Genomic DNA, 20160 nt, shown 5'->3' with positions numbered 1-20160 from the left:
AGATGATCGCTATAGCAAGCAGAAATCCACTAATACCAGTTTTGCTGGCCTCTGTTTTGTCAGATTCGAGGCAGAATCTTCCTACACGTCGGTCAGGCGCCGGAAGATGGCGTAGTAAAACGTAGAAACTGGTAGCCAAGTAAAATAAATTTGGAAACTAGACAGCAGAAGGGTATTTAATTTGACATCTTGTATCGAAAACCCGAGTCCCGCAACCATCTCTCAAAAGATGGACTTACAGTCATATTACGTAGTCCGTGTTTTCAGAGTAATGAATACCTTCATCATTTGCACCATATTTTCAAACGCATCTTTGCTTCATCAATGAGCAGTGATCAATTGTCACAAGGCGCCACTGTATAATTACAGATGTGCCATTTCGGAGCTTAACTACAGGGTGCAGAAAAAAAACACCCTGATAATGTCAGATCAGGACAGCGGACATTGAAATGATCCTGCTCTCAAATATTATGTATTTAATTTGAAAATTCAGTTTTGTATTTCGCTTTTTCTCAATACTCGATGCGAGTATTTGTACTAAATTTTTTTTTAGTGCAAAAGATTTCGTTGATGAATTTATGCTAATTTCCTTCTGTTGGAGGTTTCCATAGTAATTGAAAAATTTAACACTTTTTTTTCGCTGCAGAAAGTAATGCGATGACTCACTTGGAAATTTGTTGCATTCTTACGATATTACAGATAGCTTTCTCCTACCTAATATTGTGTTTCAGCATTCGTCGTTTATTCGTAGCTTGTTCTCCTTTAGATAACTTTTCATTAACAACTACCGGTCGAAGTCGCCGTCACTTATAGAACATTTCGACAATCTCAACAATCTTAAGTGCTATTAAAAACGATAATTTAAGCAGTTTACACAAGAGACTTGTACAAAATCTTTTAAGCGTGACAAGACGCACAGCAGAAAACATAAAAATATTTTTCGGAATTATTTTTGTGAAATAGAGATTCTTGGTGTGTCAGATACTATATGATGATATTTTTAATAATCAGTGTTACAATATGCAAAATTTTGAACACAATTAAATTAACATTTCATTTGCAGTGGCAGTTCAAGTAATCAATCCTATTTAATCTATACAAAATACAATATCCGATCTCGTATTTAAAGCTAGTAATTAACTTATATTTGCTTTACGAACAATTTCTTTTACTTTATTTTTAAGTCTTAAGCAAGAAATTCTATGAAAGTATTTTATAATAGTGCTTCAAATGTCGTTAAACAAAACTTAGTATAAACTGAAAATCAACAAATGAAATAAATATATAACAACGTAATAAAATGACAATGTATCGTGATGTCTAATAACCATGTGTGTTGTGTACTAAAAAGGCGAGTCTCTGGCTGTTACACTAGAACGGTGAATCGAGCGTTTTCCAGGTAAACAGAGATCGGAATTCGACCATTGCGGCGTTTGTGGTCAGAAAAGAGCAACTTGTTGGTGGAGAGAACACAAAAATGTGTACACTTAGCCTAACGTGCCTCAGATAGTATCTATTACGCTAAGGACAACAATTATTCCTTAAATTAGCTTGAAATTTTTATTTAAGCCGCACAATGAGTAGTAGATAAATTTTAAATACCTATCTTAACCTGACTTCGCTAGACTAGATTTTTCCGTGATTTGCGCTGGGAGTATCATACCTTCATTAATCTGTGAAGATAATATAACAAGTTGCGCTACAGAGGAGGCACTGCAGCAAGACAGTCGGCATGCAGTACTGTAGCGTGCAGTATAGGCAATAATGAAATCGAAAGGCCACGTGCTTCAGTTTTTGCTGAGCATGAATGAGTTTATACTGTAAAACGTAGCCGACCGAAGTGGCCGTGCCGTTAAAGGCGCTGCAGTCTGGAACCGCAAGACCGCTACGGTCGCAGGTTCGAATCCCGCCTCGGGCATGGATGTTTGTGATGTCCTTAGGTTAGTTAGGTTTAACTAGTTCTAAGTTCTAGCGGACTAATGACCTCAGCAGCTGAGTCCCATAGTGCTCAGAGCCATTTGAACCATTTTTTGTAAAACGTAATGGTATATTAAGATACTGATGAAAAACAAAATGGAAATAAACTTTTAAACATTATAGTTTTTTCATATACTTCAACGTAAATGTCTGAAACATCTCAAGTTGGTGTGTTAAAACGATTATCGCGGCCTCATAAACTCTTGCTACTAGCTCTTCACGGGTGCCAGCTACCGTGCGCTCGTCGATGGTTGGCTGCCGATTCGTTATCACAGCTTCACAACGGTGCGTTTCCGACTTTATCCTGCAGACCTACCTCTCTTGTACTTCCCTTACACTGCGCTGTTCTTATTATCAAATTTTTGTGAAATCCGTGAAAATTTCACCACAAGACCATTACGGGTTATATTTAGATGTTTTGTGCAGCCTGATGCTGAACTTACAACACCGAATTTCCGTCAGCAGCCGTTCTTTGACGATGCAAAGTTCACTGAAGGCGGGCCAAAGCCACTAGTTAGTCAGCGAGGAGAGGCAATACACACTGTAACAAGAGTGACAATGGGTGAATAAGCGCAGTGCGCTTGTAATGTGATAATTTTTGTGTTGCATACTAGAGAAATAACGCGCCAGACTAATAGTAACTGCGACAGGAAAACTATGACTGTAGGTGGAGACTACTGTGCAGAAATATTTTGAAACTATTCAAGAGCACCGAGCGCGACGGAATAATGAGACATATTACACATACACTATATTCGCATATTATTTAAAAATATTTGTCTTTTAACAGTTTAGATGGTGGCAGTTAGCAAGAAACAGAGCCGTGTAACTCATCAAGACGAGAACGAAAAGAATACTTGCAATAAAGCTTATAAACAGAATTCAGAATTTTTAGTTGATACATTACGGCCACGACCTACTTGTTGCTATGAGCTTAGCTCTTGGTCTGCTGTCACGTATCCAAACGTCCAGGGTGCGACGCTTTAGTCAGGCCTGTGAATTTTTCTGTCATTTATCGCATCGCTCAGCTCTAGCAACCATCTGTTAAATCGAGAAGTGCCAATTGGGCATTGTGATTCGGAGACGATGTTGAACTGGAATGAACTCAGCGGCATATCGCCTGCAATTGTACGGTGCCTAGTACTGCACTGAGGTATTAAAACAATCCTTTAGGTGGTAGACAACTTTATCTTCAAAATTTGGTCGCAAAAAAACGATTGAAAATATTGAAACCGCAGAATTTTAGTTGCCGTGGGAAACAGGAAATGAAATCCGCTGTTATTGAACAGTTTTACGGAAGAAAGGAGACACACACGCAACTGGTTTCGCAAATTTTAAGTTGCACCTTCTGGCGTATATCTGTACAGAAATAAATTAATACTTTGATAATGGGGAAATGAAGTTATCTGAGATATTTTAAAGCACTGAGCGAACAGACCTAAACAAAGAAGAAATATTCGGCATTTAGTTAGGAAACTAGGTGTGGATCACCTATGCCCCACAAAGCATGGGCTCAGTGTAACGTAATAAATAAATTTGTAATTTGATACCAAAAGATCGTTACTATCACTACTATGTCCTATAGTTCGTGGAGCTATTACAGAACGTAGCAGAGTAACATTTGGCGTGCGTAGGCAAAGTTCTGAGCCTTCTTCAATCGCTAAAACCACCTTCAATTACGCATGTTCAGTCTATAAAAGCGAAGGAATAAAATTAGGTACTAGAACCTGATCCTTGGCTACAAAACAGTTGGGCAGAAACTAAAACGTCAAAGACCTGGGGATATTTCCATATAACACAAAACAAAAACGGCATTGACCTGTGTTAAAATGACGGTGATTTGTCATCACTTGATCAACTAAAATATCTTCCTGTGCGCCTATGTCGAACGAAGGACAGTGACCCTCGGTAAATGTTATCCAAGGAGGTGTTGGCTCCCGGAGTCGATGAAGAGTAAAAATGACGTTAGTGGAGAAAACTAACAAAATTAACGTTTAAAAATACATCGAATGAAATTATTTTTAACATGCTTTAGGAGGCCACCATTACTGAAAGGAAGAAAATTATGCTGAAGGCCAGACTTACCAGAAGCCGACACGCTTGTGTTTGTTTGTCACCAACATAACAGTAATACTCTCTGCATGTCAACAAGGGGCTGGAAAGAATCCTCTGGAGCCCATCGCCACGTGCTCGGGCCTGACTGGTGTCTGCGGCTTCCAGACGGTGCCGGTGTTCCTGGAGTACGTGCTGAACGAGCGCGGCCCGCTCACGTCGCTGGGGGTGGAGGGCGTGGCCTTCGTCAACAGCAGGTTCGCCAACCACTCGGACGACTGGCCCGACGTGCAGTTCCACTTCGCGCCCAGCTCCATCAACTCGGACGGCGGCGAGCAGATACGCAAGGTAGCAGCGTGCACTGACTCATCCCACTCCACTGTACACTATCTGACCAAAAGTAGCCGTGACTGACCATCTGATGTCGCTAGATACGGAACCGGTAGCATGAAAAGAGGTAGGGAATATTGTGTTGTCAATACAGAAGCGGAATTGTTCGATCGGGAGAGCTCAGTGACTTCGAACACTACGTAGTCACTGGATATCACGTAAGTAACAAATACAACCCTTCAACAGCTGCCCAAGTCGATTGCTGGTGACGTCATTGTGAAGTGGGAACGCGAAGGAATAAGCCGAGACTACGCGGGCCTCATTCATGTACATACAGACACGGACCGACGAGCACTGTGGAGGGTGGTTGTACAAAAAGTAGCTTGAAATCGGTGGAAGAAATCACTCGTGAGTTCCAAAGTGTTACAACGACTCCAGCTAGCACAATGATTGTGCGTACACATCTTTTTAAAATAATGGGGTCAATGGTCGCGGAGCTGCTTGTAAGTCTCACGTTTCTGCACTCACTTCTACGCGGCGCTGAAGGCAGTGCAGACAGCGAAGTCGGCGGACAGTGGACGGCTGAAACCGACTCATCTGGAGTGATGAATCGTATTATAACCTCGGAAACCCGATGGAAGGGTTAGGGCTTGCCTATTGCCTGGAGGACGTTTTCTGCCAGCATGTGGATTTCCAATAGTGAGGACGGAGGCGTGGTTTTACGCTATTGGCGTGTTACTCGTAGTACGGGCGTGGTTCTCGTATAGAGCTTAAGAAAAAGATAAACGCGAACGATATGAAAACATTTTTACAGCATTCTGTACCACTTGCAGCAGAGTATCAGCTCGGAGACCGTAATTATTTTTATCAGCATCACAATGCAGCCTGTCATAAAGCAGCATCTGTGAGGAAATGGTTTTTGGACAGCACAATTCCTGAAAGGGCTGGACTTCCGGAACCCAGAGCTATTTTCGGTTCTTGTAAGAGTGTGTACCGCCATTCCTCCACAAACATTCAGACACCTCACGAAAGCGTCTCCACCAGAGCTGTAGCCGTCATAAAGGCGAAGGGTGAACACAACCCGTATTAATGTTTACTAAAAGACGTCCGGATACTGTTGATCAGTTGGTGTATGTTAAAAGCCACCAGCCAGTAACCTAAAACTGAGAGATTCGCGTTGAAAGCGGTAGGCCTGGAACTGTACACAGAGAAAAATCTGAAAGCTGATAACAGTATATCACTGACGTACACGTTAACGGTTCCCTGCCTTTGCAAGACTGGGCATGCCCATTGTATCTGTACACATGTAAATGCAAGTTAAACTGTTTTTTATACGGTCTATGAAAGTTGCGAAAAATTAAATATACAATATTTTCGCATTTGCTTTTTTGTCAGGGAGCAGTACCAATCACAAGACATGGTGTGAAACAACATACCGTGCACTAGGAGAAAGAGAAATGATACACTGAAGGTAAAATCCTCTAGATTGTTAGGCCCCCTCATGTTTCATTTCAGTTACTTTCACACGATCGACGTTTCGACCTCTCTGCTGGGATCTTCTTCAGAATCGAGTAGAAGAATCTATAGAGGAGCTTCGTGAAAAACTAGAAGACTTTGCCGCGAATGAGCACGGCCGGAAAGCCTGCAGATTTACAGAAATGATAAAGATCATAACCAGCACAAACTCTTTTGATGTGGCGTCAACAGTGCGTCTGCGCAGCCAGGTGTATAAGAATCACTCGAGAGCAGAGTTGAAAAACTACTGTAAGCTACCGTAGACTATCGTAAGGAAGGGCAGACTACCGTAGTTTTTCTAGCACCTTTTGTCAGTTAAGGTCGTACCCACATTACCTGTACGTATGGTGTGTTGCATACCAATGGGGGCTTTACCTCATACCGATCGCTTTCTTTGCGTATGCGATCTGTGTTTTACTCGATTTCCCCTACAAAATGGAAGCGGTGAACTGTCTAGAAAATGAATGATGATATATAAAGTACCGGGTAACCTACAGAACGTTTTTACTCTACCTCCTATCTGTCACTTAAAAGCAAAGAGTATTTACGGCAAAAGTGAAATTGTCTATATTTAACTCAGGTTTTATTCGAAAATCGTTGACTTCTAAAGTGAAACAGAGAGATGTTGTAGCAAAAATAAACAATACAGATTTATAATATAGCGCTAGAAAACGCAGTTTCCGGAACAAAAAGGTAAAAACAAGTCGCAAAACAAAAATATATCAAACATCGCATCAAAACGTATTTGAACTTACGCAAACACGTCTCTGTTTTTCGTAAACAACTTCCGCATTTAGGAATAATAGCTGGAAACGCTTGCCTTTGATCATTATGAAGGATGTGCTATTGAGTACAAAATAATAAGAATAAAGTATATTCAAACAAAAAACAAATACAGGGTGGTCCATTGATCGTGACCTGGCCGAATATCTCAAGAAATAAGCGTCAAACGAAAAAACTACGAAGAAAGAAACTTATCTAGCTTGAAGGTGGAAACCAGAGTGCGCTATGGTTAGCCCACTAGATGGCGCTGCCATAGGTCAAACGGGTATCAACTGCATTTTTTAAATAGGAACCCCCATTTTTATACATATTCATGTAGTACGTAAAGAAATGTTCATATGTTCAAATGTGTGTGAAATCTTATGGGACTTAACTGGTAAGGTTATCAGTCCCTGAGCTTACACACTACTTAACCTAAATTATCCAAAGGACAAATACACACACCCACGCCCGAAGGAGGACTCGCACCTCCGCCGGGACCAGCCGCACAGTCCATGACTGCAGCGCCTGAGACCGCTCGGCTAATCCCTCGCGGCGTAAAGAAGTATGAATGCTTTAGTTGGACCACTTCATCGCTTTGTGATAGGTGGCGCTGTAATAGTCACAAACACATGGCTCAGAATTTTAGACGAACAGTTGGTAACGTAGGTTTTTTAAAATTAAAATATAGATCGTAGGTACGTTTGAACATTTTATTTCGGTTGTTCCAATGTGATACATGTACCTTTGTGAACTTATCATTTCTGAGAACGCATGCTATTACAGCGTGATTACCTGTAAATACCGTATTAATGCAATAAACGGTCAAAATGATGTCCGTCAACCTCAACGCATTTGGCAATACGTGTAACGCCATTCCTCGCAACAGCGAGTAGTTCGCCTTCCGTAATGTTCGCACATGGATTGACAATGCGCTGACGCATGTTGTCAGGCGTTGTCGGTGGATCACGAGAGCAAATAAGCTTCAACTTCCCCACAGAAAGAAATCCGGGGACGACAGATCCAGTGAACGTGCGGGCTATGGTATGGTGCTTTGACGACCAATGCACCTGTCATGAAACATGCTATACAATACTGCTTCAACCGCACGCGAGCTATGTGCCGGACATCCATCATGTTGGAAGTACATCGCCATGCTGTCATGCAGTGAAACATCTTGTAGTAACATCGGTAGAACATTGCGTAGGAAATCAGCATACATTGCACCATTTAGATTGCCATCAATAAAGGGGGCCAATTATCCTTCCTCCCATAATGCCGCACCATACATTAACCCGCCAAGGTCGCTGATGTTCCACTTGTCGCAGCCATCGTGGACTTTCTGTTGGCCAATTGCGCATATTATGCCGGTTTACGCTACCGCTGTTGGTGAATGACGCTTCGTCGCTAAACAGAACGCGTGCAAAAAATCTGTCATCGTCCCGTAATTTCTCTTGTGCCCAGTGGCAGAACTGTACACGACGTTCGAAGTCGTCGCCATGCAATTCCTGCTGCATAGAAATGTGGCACGGGTGCAATCGATGTCGATGTAGCATTCTCAGCACCGACGTTTTTCAGATTTCCGATTCTCGCGCAGTTTGTCTGCTACTGATGTGAGGATTAGCTGCGACAGTAGCTAAAACACGTACTTGGGCATCATCATTTGTTGGAGGTCGTGGTTGACGTTTCACATGTGGCTGAACACTTCCTGTTTCCTTAAATAACGTAACTATCCGGCGAACGGTCCGGACACTTGGATGATGTCGTCCAGGATACCGAACAGCATACATAGCACTCGCCCGTTGGGCATTTTGATCACAATAGCCATACATCAACCCGGTATCGACCTTTTCCGCAATTGGTAAACGGTCCATTTTAACACGGGTAATGTATCACGAAGCAAATACCGTCCGCACTGGTGGAATGGTACGTGATACCACGTACTTATACGTTTGTGATTATTACAGCGCCATCTATCACACAGCGAAACAAGTGGTGCAACTAAAACATTCATATTTGTTTACGTACTACACGAATATGTAATGAAAATGGGGGCTCTTATTTAAAAAAACGCAGTTGATATCCGTTTGACCTATGGCAGCGCCATCTAGCGGGCCAACCATAGCGCCATCTGGTTTCCCCCTTCAAGATAGAAAGTTTCGTTCTTTGTAGTTTTTGCGTTTGACACTTATCTCGTGAGATATTTGGCCCAGTCACGATGAATGGACCACCCTGTATAAGTCGTCGGCTCTCTTACACATCCATTTGTGTTTCTTTCCCTACCAGTGCTAACAATACTGTCGGTACTCCTACCATTTACTACGTCATTTATGTAGTGTGTTTTGGTAGAGCGCAGCTGTACTCGGGAGCGGCGGACCAGAGCACCACAACTGGTGGTGAGTGCAGGAGCTACGAGAGTGACAGGACTCACACAGTCGCGCGCGTTGCAGATCCTGGGCCTGCGGGACGGCGTGTTCAACACGGTGTACAAGCCGCTGCTCAAGGCGGAGACGTGGACCATCCTGCCGCTCCTGCTGCGGCCGCGCAGCGCCGGCTGGGTGCGCCTGCGCTCCGCCAACCCCGCCCACCACCCGCTCATCGTGCCCAACTACTTCGCGCACCGCGAGGACGTCGACACGCTCATCGAGGGTGAGTCTCCGGCAGCCCCGGCCAGCGGATAGGGTGTCCGCGTCTCGAAATACGGCACTCTGCTGTCGTCCTATGATTGACTGCTGGCCTTTGACCGCTCTGCTGACTAACGCATCGGTATCAGTCAAGTGTGAGTCCACCAAATCCAGAAAGCCGTGGAATCATAGACGCTGGCACTCAGGTTGGTACTACGTGCCTTGTCTTCTGGAAGAATTCGATACACTTCCACACTGTCGTTTCGTGAGTAAAACACGAGCTTACTGAATATCGGACTAGATTTGCGACTGTATTCGTGACGTCCTTGCGTATAGAACTCAGCATGTGACTCGTTAACGGATAAATTTCGACATACTTAAAGTTGATTTCAGGAGTACCTCAAAAAGTATGTTATGACAGTTACTGACCTGCATATATACAGGGTGAGTCACCTAACATTACCGCTGGATATATTTCGTAAACCACATCAAGTACTGACGAATAGATTCCACAGACCGAACGTGACGAGAGGGTCTAGTGTAATTGGTTAATACAAACCATAAAAAAATGCACGGAAGTATGTTTTTTTAACACAAACCTAAGTTTTTTCAAATGGAAACCAGTTAGTTTTGTTAGCACATCTCAACATATAAACAAATACGTAATCAGTGCCGTTTGTTGCATTGTAAAATGTTAATTACATCCGGAGATATTGTAACCTAAAGTTGACGCTTGAGTACCACTCCTCCGCTATTCGATCGTGTGTATCGGAGAGCACCGAATTACGTAGGGATCCAAAGGGAACGGTGATGGACCTGAGGTACAGAAGAGACTGGAACAGCACATTACGTCCACATGCTAACACCTTTTTATTGGTCTTTTTCACTGACGCACGTGTACATTACCATGAGGGGTGAGGTACACGTACACACGTGGTTTCCGTTTTCAATTACGGAGAGAAATAGAGTGTGTCCCGACATGTCAGGCCAATAGATGTTCAATGTGGTGGCCATCATTTGCTGCACACAATTGCAATCTCTGGCGTAATGAATGTCGTACACGCCGCAGTACATCTGGTGGAATGTCGCCGCAGGCTGCCACAATACGTTGTATCATATCCTCTGGGGTTGTAGGCACATCACGGTACACATTCTCCTTTAACGTACCCCACAGAAAGAAGTCCAGAGGTGTAAGATCAGGAGAACGGGCTGGCCAATTTATGCGTCGTCCACGCCGACCGTGGCCCGTGTTTGTTACAACACGCAACTGAACGTCGGAGGTTTCAAGCGTCAACTTTAGGTTACAATATCTCCGGATGTAATTAACATTTTACAATGCAACATACGGCACTGATTACGTATTTGTTTATATGTTCAGATGTGCTAACTAACGGGGTTCCAATTGAAAAAACGTAGGTTTGTGTTAAAAAACATACTTCCGTGCATTTTTGTATGGTTTATATTAAACAATTACACTAGCCCCTCTCCTCACGTTCGGTCTGTGGAATCGGTTCGTCAGTATTCGATGTGGTTTACGAAATATATCCAGCGGTAACGTTAGGTGACTCACCCTGTATATATCCAAAGAGTCGTAAGGCGCTGTTTCTCTGGTGTGTCAGCAGACATTTGCAATTTCGTTTTTGCATTGTGCACCTGCAGTCTGCCCAACAAATAGTGTTCATCACGTTTTTCATGCGACGCTCAGTGTCGGTGGGAAGCGTCGGTTTGTTTCCAGTCCCAAATAAACTGAGTTTAAAAGCGGAATTGTACGTGCCCGTTTGATAGAGCGGTCCCAGATTAGTCTAGTCCGATATTAGTTCTACCGATATGTATTGACAGAGGCAGTAAAATACGGAGAACAGTCGGTACTCCAGCAGCGGCACTGAGTCGCCGCTGCATCGCTGTTTATTATTTATTACTGTTATCATCTTTTACTGTCCTTGCGATAGAAAAAATATCAAATTAGACTAATCTTGGAGCGGTCTATCGAATGGGCACGTATAAACACCGATTCAACAGTAACTGTAATGGGAAACACACTGACGCTTTCTATTGACACTGGAAGTCGCATGGAGGACGTCCCGAGCCGTAATTATTTGGGCTGACTCCAGCACCACAATGCAAAAGCGAAATTGCAAACATCTGCTGAAACACTAGAGAAAATGCGCCTGACTGGTGGATAACCTGGGAAACCGCATGAGGCGATTTGCAGCCCATGCTGCTTCCTGCAGGAAGCTGACAACATCAGAAGCCCGAAAGGTAGTACAAGAAGAACTATGGAGTGTTGATGAACGGTGCGGGGATTCGCACTTGAAGCTGAACGTAAATAAATGTGACGTACTGCTCGAAAACAGGAGAAGAGATCCGTTACTGTTCGATTACGCTGTTGAAGTGTGCGTGTGCGCATGTGAATTCCTAAGAGACCAAACGTCTGCGTTTGTTGATCCGCTGTTGATGAAAAATCAATGGAAGTAGTAATAATCTTAAAATACCTGAGAGTTATAATCTCAAATCAGTAAACAAGAAATAAGGCAGAGGACAATACAAGAAAAACAATTAACAAGTTGAATTCCATTCTTTTCTGAATTAAAATTAAGAAAAAAGGCAAAAAAGGTTATATGAATCAATAATACAAAGCATCTGTTTATATGGAGCGGAAGCCTAGGAAGTAACCAAACAACATAGAAGACCTGAAGCGCTCCAAATGGAATTTTTGCAATATGTTGTCGAGTATCGAGGCGAGAGAACATCCCAAATACGGAAATCACGAAGCGAATTAAAATTCCCACGTACATCTCTGAAGAGGAGGGAAAACGGAGGTTAAAATGGCATGGGCACGCAATGAGGCTGGCAACCTTCAAACAAGAGAAAAAGCAGACACTGTACAAAATGGATAATAAACTAGAGAAGGATATGCAAGGAATAAATTGAAAGAAGATTTATACAATGATCTAGAGATTTCAATACGAAGTTGCAAGAGAGGGCCTCAAGATCCGTAAACAGCTCGCAATACACCCAGGAGTGCCACCCAGAGCGAGTTAAAATGGAATGACCAAGTAAACCAAACAGCAGGAAAAACAGACGCCAGGCTGAGATTCATTGGAAGAACCTTACGGAAATGTGAGTCACGTACGAAAGAAGCGGCTCGCAATACACTCGTCTGACTGACTCGTGGATATTACTCATCAGTCGGGGACTCTTACCAAGTTCGAACAGCAGAAGAGACAGAGAAAACCAACGAAGAGCGCCTCGTTTCACCACGGGACCGTTCAGTAAGGGTCACAGATTTACGGAGATGCTCAACAAATTCCAGCAGCAGACGCTACGAAAAAGTCCTTGTGTATCACAGAGATTGCTGTTGAAATTCAGAGAGCGTACGTCCGAAGAAGAGTTAGCCAACACACTACTTCATCCCTCGTACGTCTCGCGAAATGAACACAACGAGAAAATTCGAGAAATTAGAGCTAAAACGGAAGTTCACCGACAAACATTCTCCCCACGCGCCATTTGCGAAATGAACAGGGAAGGGCGCATCAGATAGTGGTACCCAATGTAGCATGCGGAGTGTAGATGTAGGTCAACACGTACAGTTGACTATGGTATATATATATATATATATATATATATATATATATATATATATATATATATTCTTTCGCAGTTTGTATGGACGGTGTACCAAACTTTTAGCGTACAAATTGTACAAAAGGCGGATAACACTGAGCCGAGCATTTGGAAATAAGGTACCAACGGTTTTAATTGAATATGCCACTGGGTAGGAGGTTTGAAAGAGCAACGCGTATGACGCAAATATTTTTAAACTGATGATAACTCATGAGAGAAGACAGCCTACCGCATAGACGGTGGTGGCGATAATTTGAAACGCAATAGCAGGGTGGAGTAATGGCTGTTCAGACTTGATGACTGGCTGTCCAGTAAAGAGGAACTTGCTAACATGCCTGTAAAGCCAACAGAATGTGCAGAAAAAAGTTTCACAGCAGTTGCCATCCTCACTGGACGAAATTTATAGTCGAGTGTATAAACTCTAGGGCTTTTTCTATTCGAGATACGAGCAGTCTTCGGTGCACGAAACCGAATTAAAAACTGAAAAACTGCTTAGTAGGCTAGCTGCTTGCCTCATTGTGCAACACGCAACAGCGGCATCTGAGAGCCATATCTTATACGCCGTTTGTATCGCACACACTGAGACCGGTGGTCGCCACTTTGAACGGTGGCTGTGTGCTTACGCTGTCGCTATAAGGTGTAACTTATCCAAGACTGTATCCGTGACGCAAGCAGTTTCCAACTTCCCAGACGACCGAGGTGAAGGAATTAGACAAGAGGTGTCCCACATGTTGCGTCAGGCCTCACTGCGGTGGGGAATGTTTCTCGTGGAGAGAGAAAGTGCTGTCACTCACTGCATTCGAGAAGATAATTCAGTTGTTTTACTAGCAATTGAAAATTTACAATGCTCCTTTACCGTGCTGATATGTGAGCAAAATGGTTTTTTTCACTCGATGAACTAGCCTATAGAAAATTACGGAGTGACTTCAAAATGACTGAATAAAAACGAAGACCCTCCCGCTTTTGCAAAAGAGCTTACTATCTACACACGTGATCAAGAAAATTTGTACGGATGCGGCTGTTCCGCCACGTTTATATGACTTGCCGAAATTCCACAAAGCAGATGTGTCAATACGTCCCACTGTCAGCATTGAAGGTATCCCCATCTACAGCATGCCGAAGTATTGAGGGAAGTTTCTTCATCTTTCCATTAGAAAAACTGATGAGCATATATCCAACTCTATGGCATTCATACGACGACTGAGTTGCCTGCATCAACCAGATCTGTTCAGATTTGACATTGGGTTATGGGCGTTCCACTTGAAGAGCGCTTGGGCTTTGGATGTGAAATAATGAAGCTCTGTCATCATGTGCCCACTTCAGCTTACTGCTTATTTAATGATCAGGTTTATGAAGAAACTGACGCACTGGCAATGGGAAGCCACTTATCACCTGCAATTGCACACTTATTTATGGAAGATTTTGAGAACATGACTTTCAGGGTGACGTCTTTGAAACCAACCTGATTTAACAGACACGTGGATGTCACGTTTACGGTCTGGCCACGTGGAGCGGCTGTACTTAATCACTACGTGGAACATTTTAATTCTCTTCATCCCAGCATTCTGTTTATGATGAAATTTGAAACTGTTGAAAAGTCACTTTCTTGGGTGTGATGGTTAATAAAAGGAAGCATGGAAACCCAGAATACAATGTTTGCCACAAACCTCAGCACACCAACCCATATATGAACGCAGTCACCTGCCGTCCGCTGCATTAACACAGTGGGGTCCTGCAGACACTGGCACCAACAGCCTATGCAGCCTTCGGCACTGACAGCTCGCCTGAATCGGACTGATTATCTCAGTAAGCAGATTCACTATGCTTTGGAGTATGGGCCATCACTGAAAACACGGGAAGATGGATGCAAAACAGTTATTTTCCTTAATTATACTGGAAACATGTTCTTAAATTGAGAATTTTTTTAAAATTAACTTACAACCTAGAATTGAGCGATACTAGGCTCTATTAAATATGGTTTGCAGCTAACGAAGCTCAATGTATAAGAAATGGACGAAGTGTGTGTGTGTGTGTGTGTCTGTGTGTGTGTGTGTGTGTGTGTGTGTGTAACATTACGTCACAGAATGCTTCATCAGTCTGCAGTGACCAGATACTGTTTAACTGAGAGGCATTGGATGAAACCTGCGGACACACAGACACTTGCTGTCGCATCTTATCTCAGTAATTGGAGTGTGTCCTTAGGGATACTATAGAGATTAGACTAGCGGGTCATCTCATTAAGAAAGGCAATGGGTTTACTTTAGACCGGATATGGAACCATGTTTTGACATGTATCGCCCCACAACGCCTGTGGCGCGGTCATCAGCATATCTTGTCGTTAGTGTCAATTGTCTGGATTGCGATACAACGCTTCTCCCAGCGTAGGCGTTGCGAAGGGATAGTAGCGCGCACCGTGGTCTTTTTGCGGCTTATATAGGGGCGACAGCACTGGCTTGTCGGGTAGTTCATACTTGGAATGTCAAAATAATTACGGCAGATTGAACTGAGGATCCGACTACAAAGCCGACGAACACTTTACCCGGAAATTTGGTTGCGTGAGTTTATTAACGAAAAAGGACTTCCAGGAAACAAGGGAAATAATGTTTGAACCTAATAACACTTCTATGAATTAAGTTAGCGTATTTACCAAAGAAAAATCACCAAATAGCCTTATATTTTCAGAACTTTTTATTTTATTTACACGAGAAGTTTCGGCACTTCATTAATGCCATCTTGAGGCCCTTATACACTTCATAACTTGAACCACCAATACCTGGATTCCGTGATTTTTATGACTTGACAACTGTTACCAAGTCTTCGAAGTGGACACTCCACGTGAAATTCACGGAATCCACATATTGATGGCTCCAGTTACGCATGCACAGATGTATCTGATTCTCCAACATGCAGTGCATAGGGGCCTTAAAATGGCATTAATGAGATGCCGAAACTGGCCGTGAAAATAAAATAACAAGTTCCGAAAATAGACAGCTGTTTGGTGATTTTTCTCTGGTAAATATCTGACAGGACGCTGTCTCGTATCCACGATGGATCGACAGAGATTAAGTCAGTGAACTTTCCGAAAATCTGTATACTAGACACAGACTGATAACTTTTGTGCTGAGAGGGCAATCACCCTTATCAGATTGTTCGCGCCTACACTTGTTGCACAGACTGGCGGTGTCTTGCAGGAATCCGCATCGCGGTGAACCTGTCGTCGACGCCGGCGTTCCAGCAGTTCGGCTCTCGGCTGCACAGGATCCCGCTGCCGGGCTGCGCGCAGCTCGCCTTCGCCTCGGACGAGTACTGGGAGTGCGCGCTGCGCCACTTCACCTTCACCATCTACCACCCGGTCGGCACCTGCAAGATGGGCCCCGCCTCCGACCCCGGCGCCGTCGTCGACGCCCGCCTCCGCGTGCACGGCGTGCCCGGCCTGCGCGTCGTCGACGCCTCCGTCATGCCGCACATCGTCAGCGGCAACCCCAACGGGCCCGTCATCATGATCGGCGAGAAGGCGTCCGACATGATCAAGGAGGACTGGAAGGACTTCAGGTAGCCGGCGGTCCAGCTGGACGGTGGAACTAGGCCTCCGTCGAGGACGGTCCACTAGTGCACCGATTAACATTTCCGGCTTTCTCGAAAGATCATCTCTTCGGTGACAAGAATGACGCTGTGTTTAAAATTTCGTGCAGCAATGTCCCCACCGCAGTCTGAAGCCAGCTCGATTTTACACCCAAACCGGACTATTTTTGTATACCGATCATCACAAAGCTGGGGCGAAATAATCGATTTAACTTCAGCAAAGTAGTCAGACGTATTTTGAGTTCACTTACGACCTAACGCAATGCTTTTCGATGTAACTTATTTAGTATATAGAAATGTGGCATATGCTGTGTAATATTTTCGTAGTTCACAAGCTGCTTCGTGTTTGAGTAAAACTCGAGCTTTCGTTGATATTGCTCACCTTCATCGCCAGGAGATGACTGAATGTTCCGTACTGACGGTCTCTCTTCTGTACTAGTAGTCTACAGAGGTTGGTTTCTGATCCCCTTCCGCCTCGTAATTCCGGCTGGTGGGGATACACTGGAGGGGGGAGGGAGTTTGTATTCTCTTCACGGTCCGTCATTTCCCGCATTTTCGCACGCAAATCTCGCGCTCAGATGACATCACTGCTTCAGTGATGCCCCAGAGCGCTACTATATAAAATACAAATAGCGGTTCCGGCAATCTATTGGTACCTGAAGATGAACACGGCGAATGTATTCGAATGCTTAAGTCTTAACTCAAACAAGTCGAGAAAATGTTAGACATGTACGCCACTGCGAAAGAGTCAAAGACACTGATTGGACAGATGCTGAATTTGCCCAAGTCCAAGTGCGAATCACTTCTTTGGAAACGCTGAACACTGTTTCTCATGACTTCTTCGTGAGTTTTACGTAACAAGCGGTAGCAAAATGTTTGTGAGAAATTTAGTTAACATTTGTTAACTTCGTTAGTCCTACAAATTTCTATTCTGGTCATAATTTGATGTTCTATTCACTTACGTGTCATAGCAAGACATATTCCTTATTTTAAGTGCCATTATATTTACGTAAGTACTTAAGGACATAAAAACTCTATATCATTTTGCAAGCGATCTCTAAGGACTGCTAACTGCTACAGTGCGCTCGGTGGAAAGTAATGAAGAGCAATCGCATCTTCATGCGAGCTACAGTGATGTTCTTCCCGTTAGTTGGAATTATTCGTGTGCTCGAAATGTTCGCTAATTTATATGCAACCCATATTGACAAGAAAGACCAATATTGTTTCATATCCTCACAGAACTATTTTGAATAACTTTTGTTAAATCATGTATAAATGTAAGCCATCCAAGAAATATCATAACTATTCACTGTAAGAGGTAAATTCGTGTACTGTGAAAAACAAACTGTCTGCAAGGAGGCAAAAAGGAGCAAACGCACTAAATTGTATTTTATTATAAATTAGTTTCGTTTCTGGTTGAATAAAGGAATGAGACAACACACACACACACACGCACACACACACACACACACACACACACACACACACACACACACACACACCACAAAATACGACGTACAGTATCTTTATTTTTTTATTTTTTTATTTATTGTTCCGTGGGACCAAATTAAGGAGAAGTCTCCATGGTCATGGAACGAGTCAATACATGAAATTATAACACGATATTAGAAACAGATAAAATGAAATATAAAAAAACATATTCAGGTGACAAGTCGTAAGTTTAAATGAAGAAAATCAACAATGTAACACTGGAATTTGCTTAATTTTTTAGCTCTTCCAGGAGCTCATCGACAGAATAGAAGGAGTGAGCCATGAGGAAACTTTTCAGTTTAGACTTAAAAGAGTTTGGGCTACTGCTAAGATTTTTGAGTTCTTGTGGTAGCTTATTGAAAATGGATGCAGCAGAATACTGCACTCCTTTCTGCACAAGAGTCAAGGAAGTGCATTCTACATGCAGATTTGGTTTCTGCCTAGTATTAACTGAGTTAAAGCTGCTAACTCTTGGGAATAGGCTAATATTGCTAACAACAAACGACATTAAGGAAAATATATACTGTGAGGGCAATGTCAGAATTCCCAGATTTTTGAATAGGGGTCGACAAGACGTTCTCGAACTTACACCACATATAGCTCGAACAGCCCGTTTTTGCGTCAAAAACACCCTTTTTGAATCAGAAGAATTACCCCAAAAAATAATTCCATACGACATAAGCGTATGAAAATATGCGAAGTAGACTACTTTTCGTGTTGAAGTATCACTTATTTCAGATACTGTTCTAATGGTAAATAAACCAGCATTTAGCTTCTGAACAAGATACTGGACATGGGCTTTCCACAACAGCTTACTATCTATCCGAACGCCTAGGAACTTGAACTGTTCCATCTCGCTTATAATATGCCTATTCTGTCTGATCAAAATATCGGTTCTTGTTGAATTGTGAGTTAGAAACTGTAAAGACTGAGTCTTACTGTGATTTAGCATCAAATTATTTTCCACAAGCCACGAACTTATTTCCTGAACTACATTATTTGTTGCTGTTTCAATATTACACACAAGATCCTTCACTATCAAGCTGGTGTCATCAGCAAACAGAAATATTTTTGAATCACCTGTAATACTAGAAGGCATATCATTTATATAAATAAGAAACAGCAGTGGCCCCAGCACCGACCCTTGGGGAACGCCCCACTTAACAGTGCCCCATTGGGACTGAACATCACTACCACTCTCAATACTGCGGAGAATTACCCTCTGCTTTCTGTTCTTAAAGTAAGAGGCGAACCATTTGTAAGCTACTCCCCGTACTCCATAATGGTCCAACTTCAGCAGTGATTTTTTGTGGCCAACACAGTCAAAAGCCTTCGTTAAATCAAAGAAAACACCTAGCGTTCGCAACCTTTTATTTAATCCGTCCAAAACCTCACAGAGAAAAGAGAATATAGCATTTTCAGTTGTTAAACCATTTCTAAAACCAAATTGAACATTTGACAGCAAATTATGTGAATTTAAATGCTCCAGTAACCTTGTATATACAACCTTCTCGATAACTTTAGCGAACACCGATGGCATAGAAATAGGTCTAAAATTGTCAACATTATCAATGTCTCCCTTTTTATAAAGTGGCTTCACCACCGAGTACTTTAATCGGTCAGGAAACCGACCACTCCTAAAGGAAAAGTTACAGATATGGCTGAGAACTGGGCTAACATACATAGAACAATACTTCAGTATTCTGCTAGATACCCCGTCATATCCATGAGAGTTCTTGGTCTTTAGTGATTTAATTATTAACTCAATCTCCCTCTTGTCAGTATCATGGAGGAGCATTTCAGGTAACAGTCTCGAAACACTTTTTTCTAAGAGCGCTATATGATTCCCTGTTGGGACTAGGTTTCTATTTAGTTCACCTGCTATATTCAGAAAGTGATTATTAAATACTGTACATATATGCGACTTATCAGTAACACGGACATTCCCACTACGCACCGATTCTATATCCTCGACCTGTCTCTGCAGACCAGCAACTTCCTTTACGACTGACCATATGGTTTTAATTTTATCCTGAGACTTAGCTATTCTATCTGCATACCACATATTTTTTGCCTTCCTAACAACATTTTTAAGCACCTTACAATACTGTTTGTAATGGGCTGCTCCATTTAGATTTTGATATAATTGCCACTTTATTCTACAAGATATTCTTATCCCTCTAGTCAGCCACCCAGGCTGCCT

General features: G+C 42.8%; 1 protein-coding gene across 1 annotated transcript in view; it reads left to right on the top strand.

The window, feature by feature from the left end:
• Window positions 1-20160, top strand: part of LOC124545959 (glucose dehydrogenase [FAD, quinone]-like) — a 116143-nt gene that overhangs the window by 21465 nt on the left and 74518 nt on the right. Inside the window, exons 6-8 of the mRNA XM_047124922.1 lie at window positions 4198-4377; window positions 9087-9285; window positions 16076-16436. Of these exons, the coding sequence (XP_046980878.1) occupies window positions 4198-4377; window positions 9087-9285; window positions 16076-16436 (740 nt within the window). The remainder of the gene's footprint in view (window positions 1-4197; window positions 4378-9086; window positions 9286-16075; window positions 16437-20160) is intronic.

This window comes from Schistocerca americana, chromosome 8, assembly GCF_021461395.2.
Source record: "Schistocerca americana isolate TAMUIC-IGC-003095 chromosome 8, iqSchAmer2.1, whole genome shotgun sequence".
NCBI lineage: Eukaryota > Metazoa > Arthropoda > Insecta > Orthoptera > Acrididae > Schistocerca > Schistocerca americana.
Note: the sequence above shows the minus strand (reverse complement) of the source record. Positions and strands in the feature narration are given on the sequence as shown.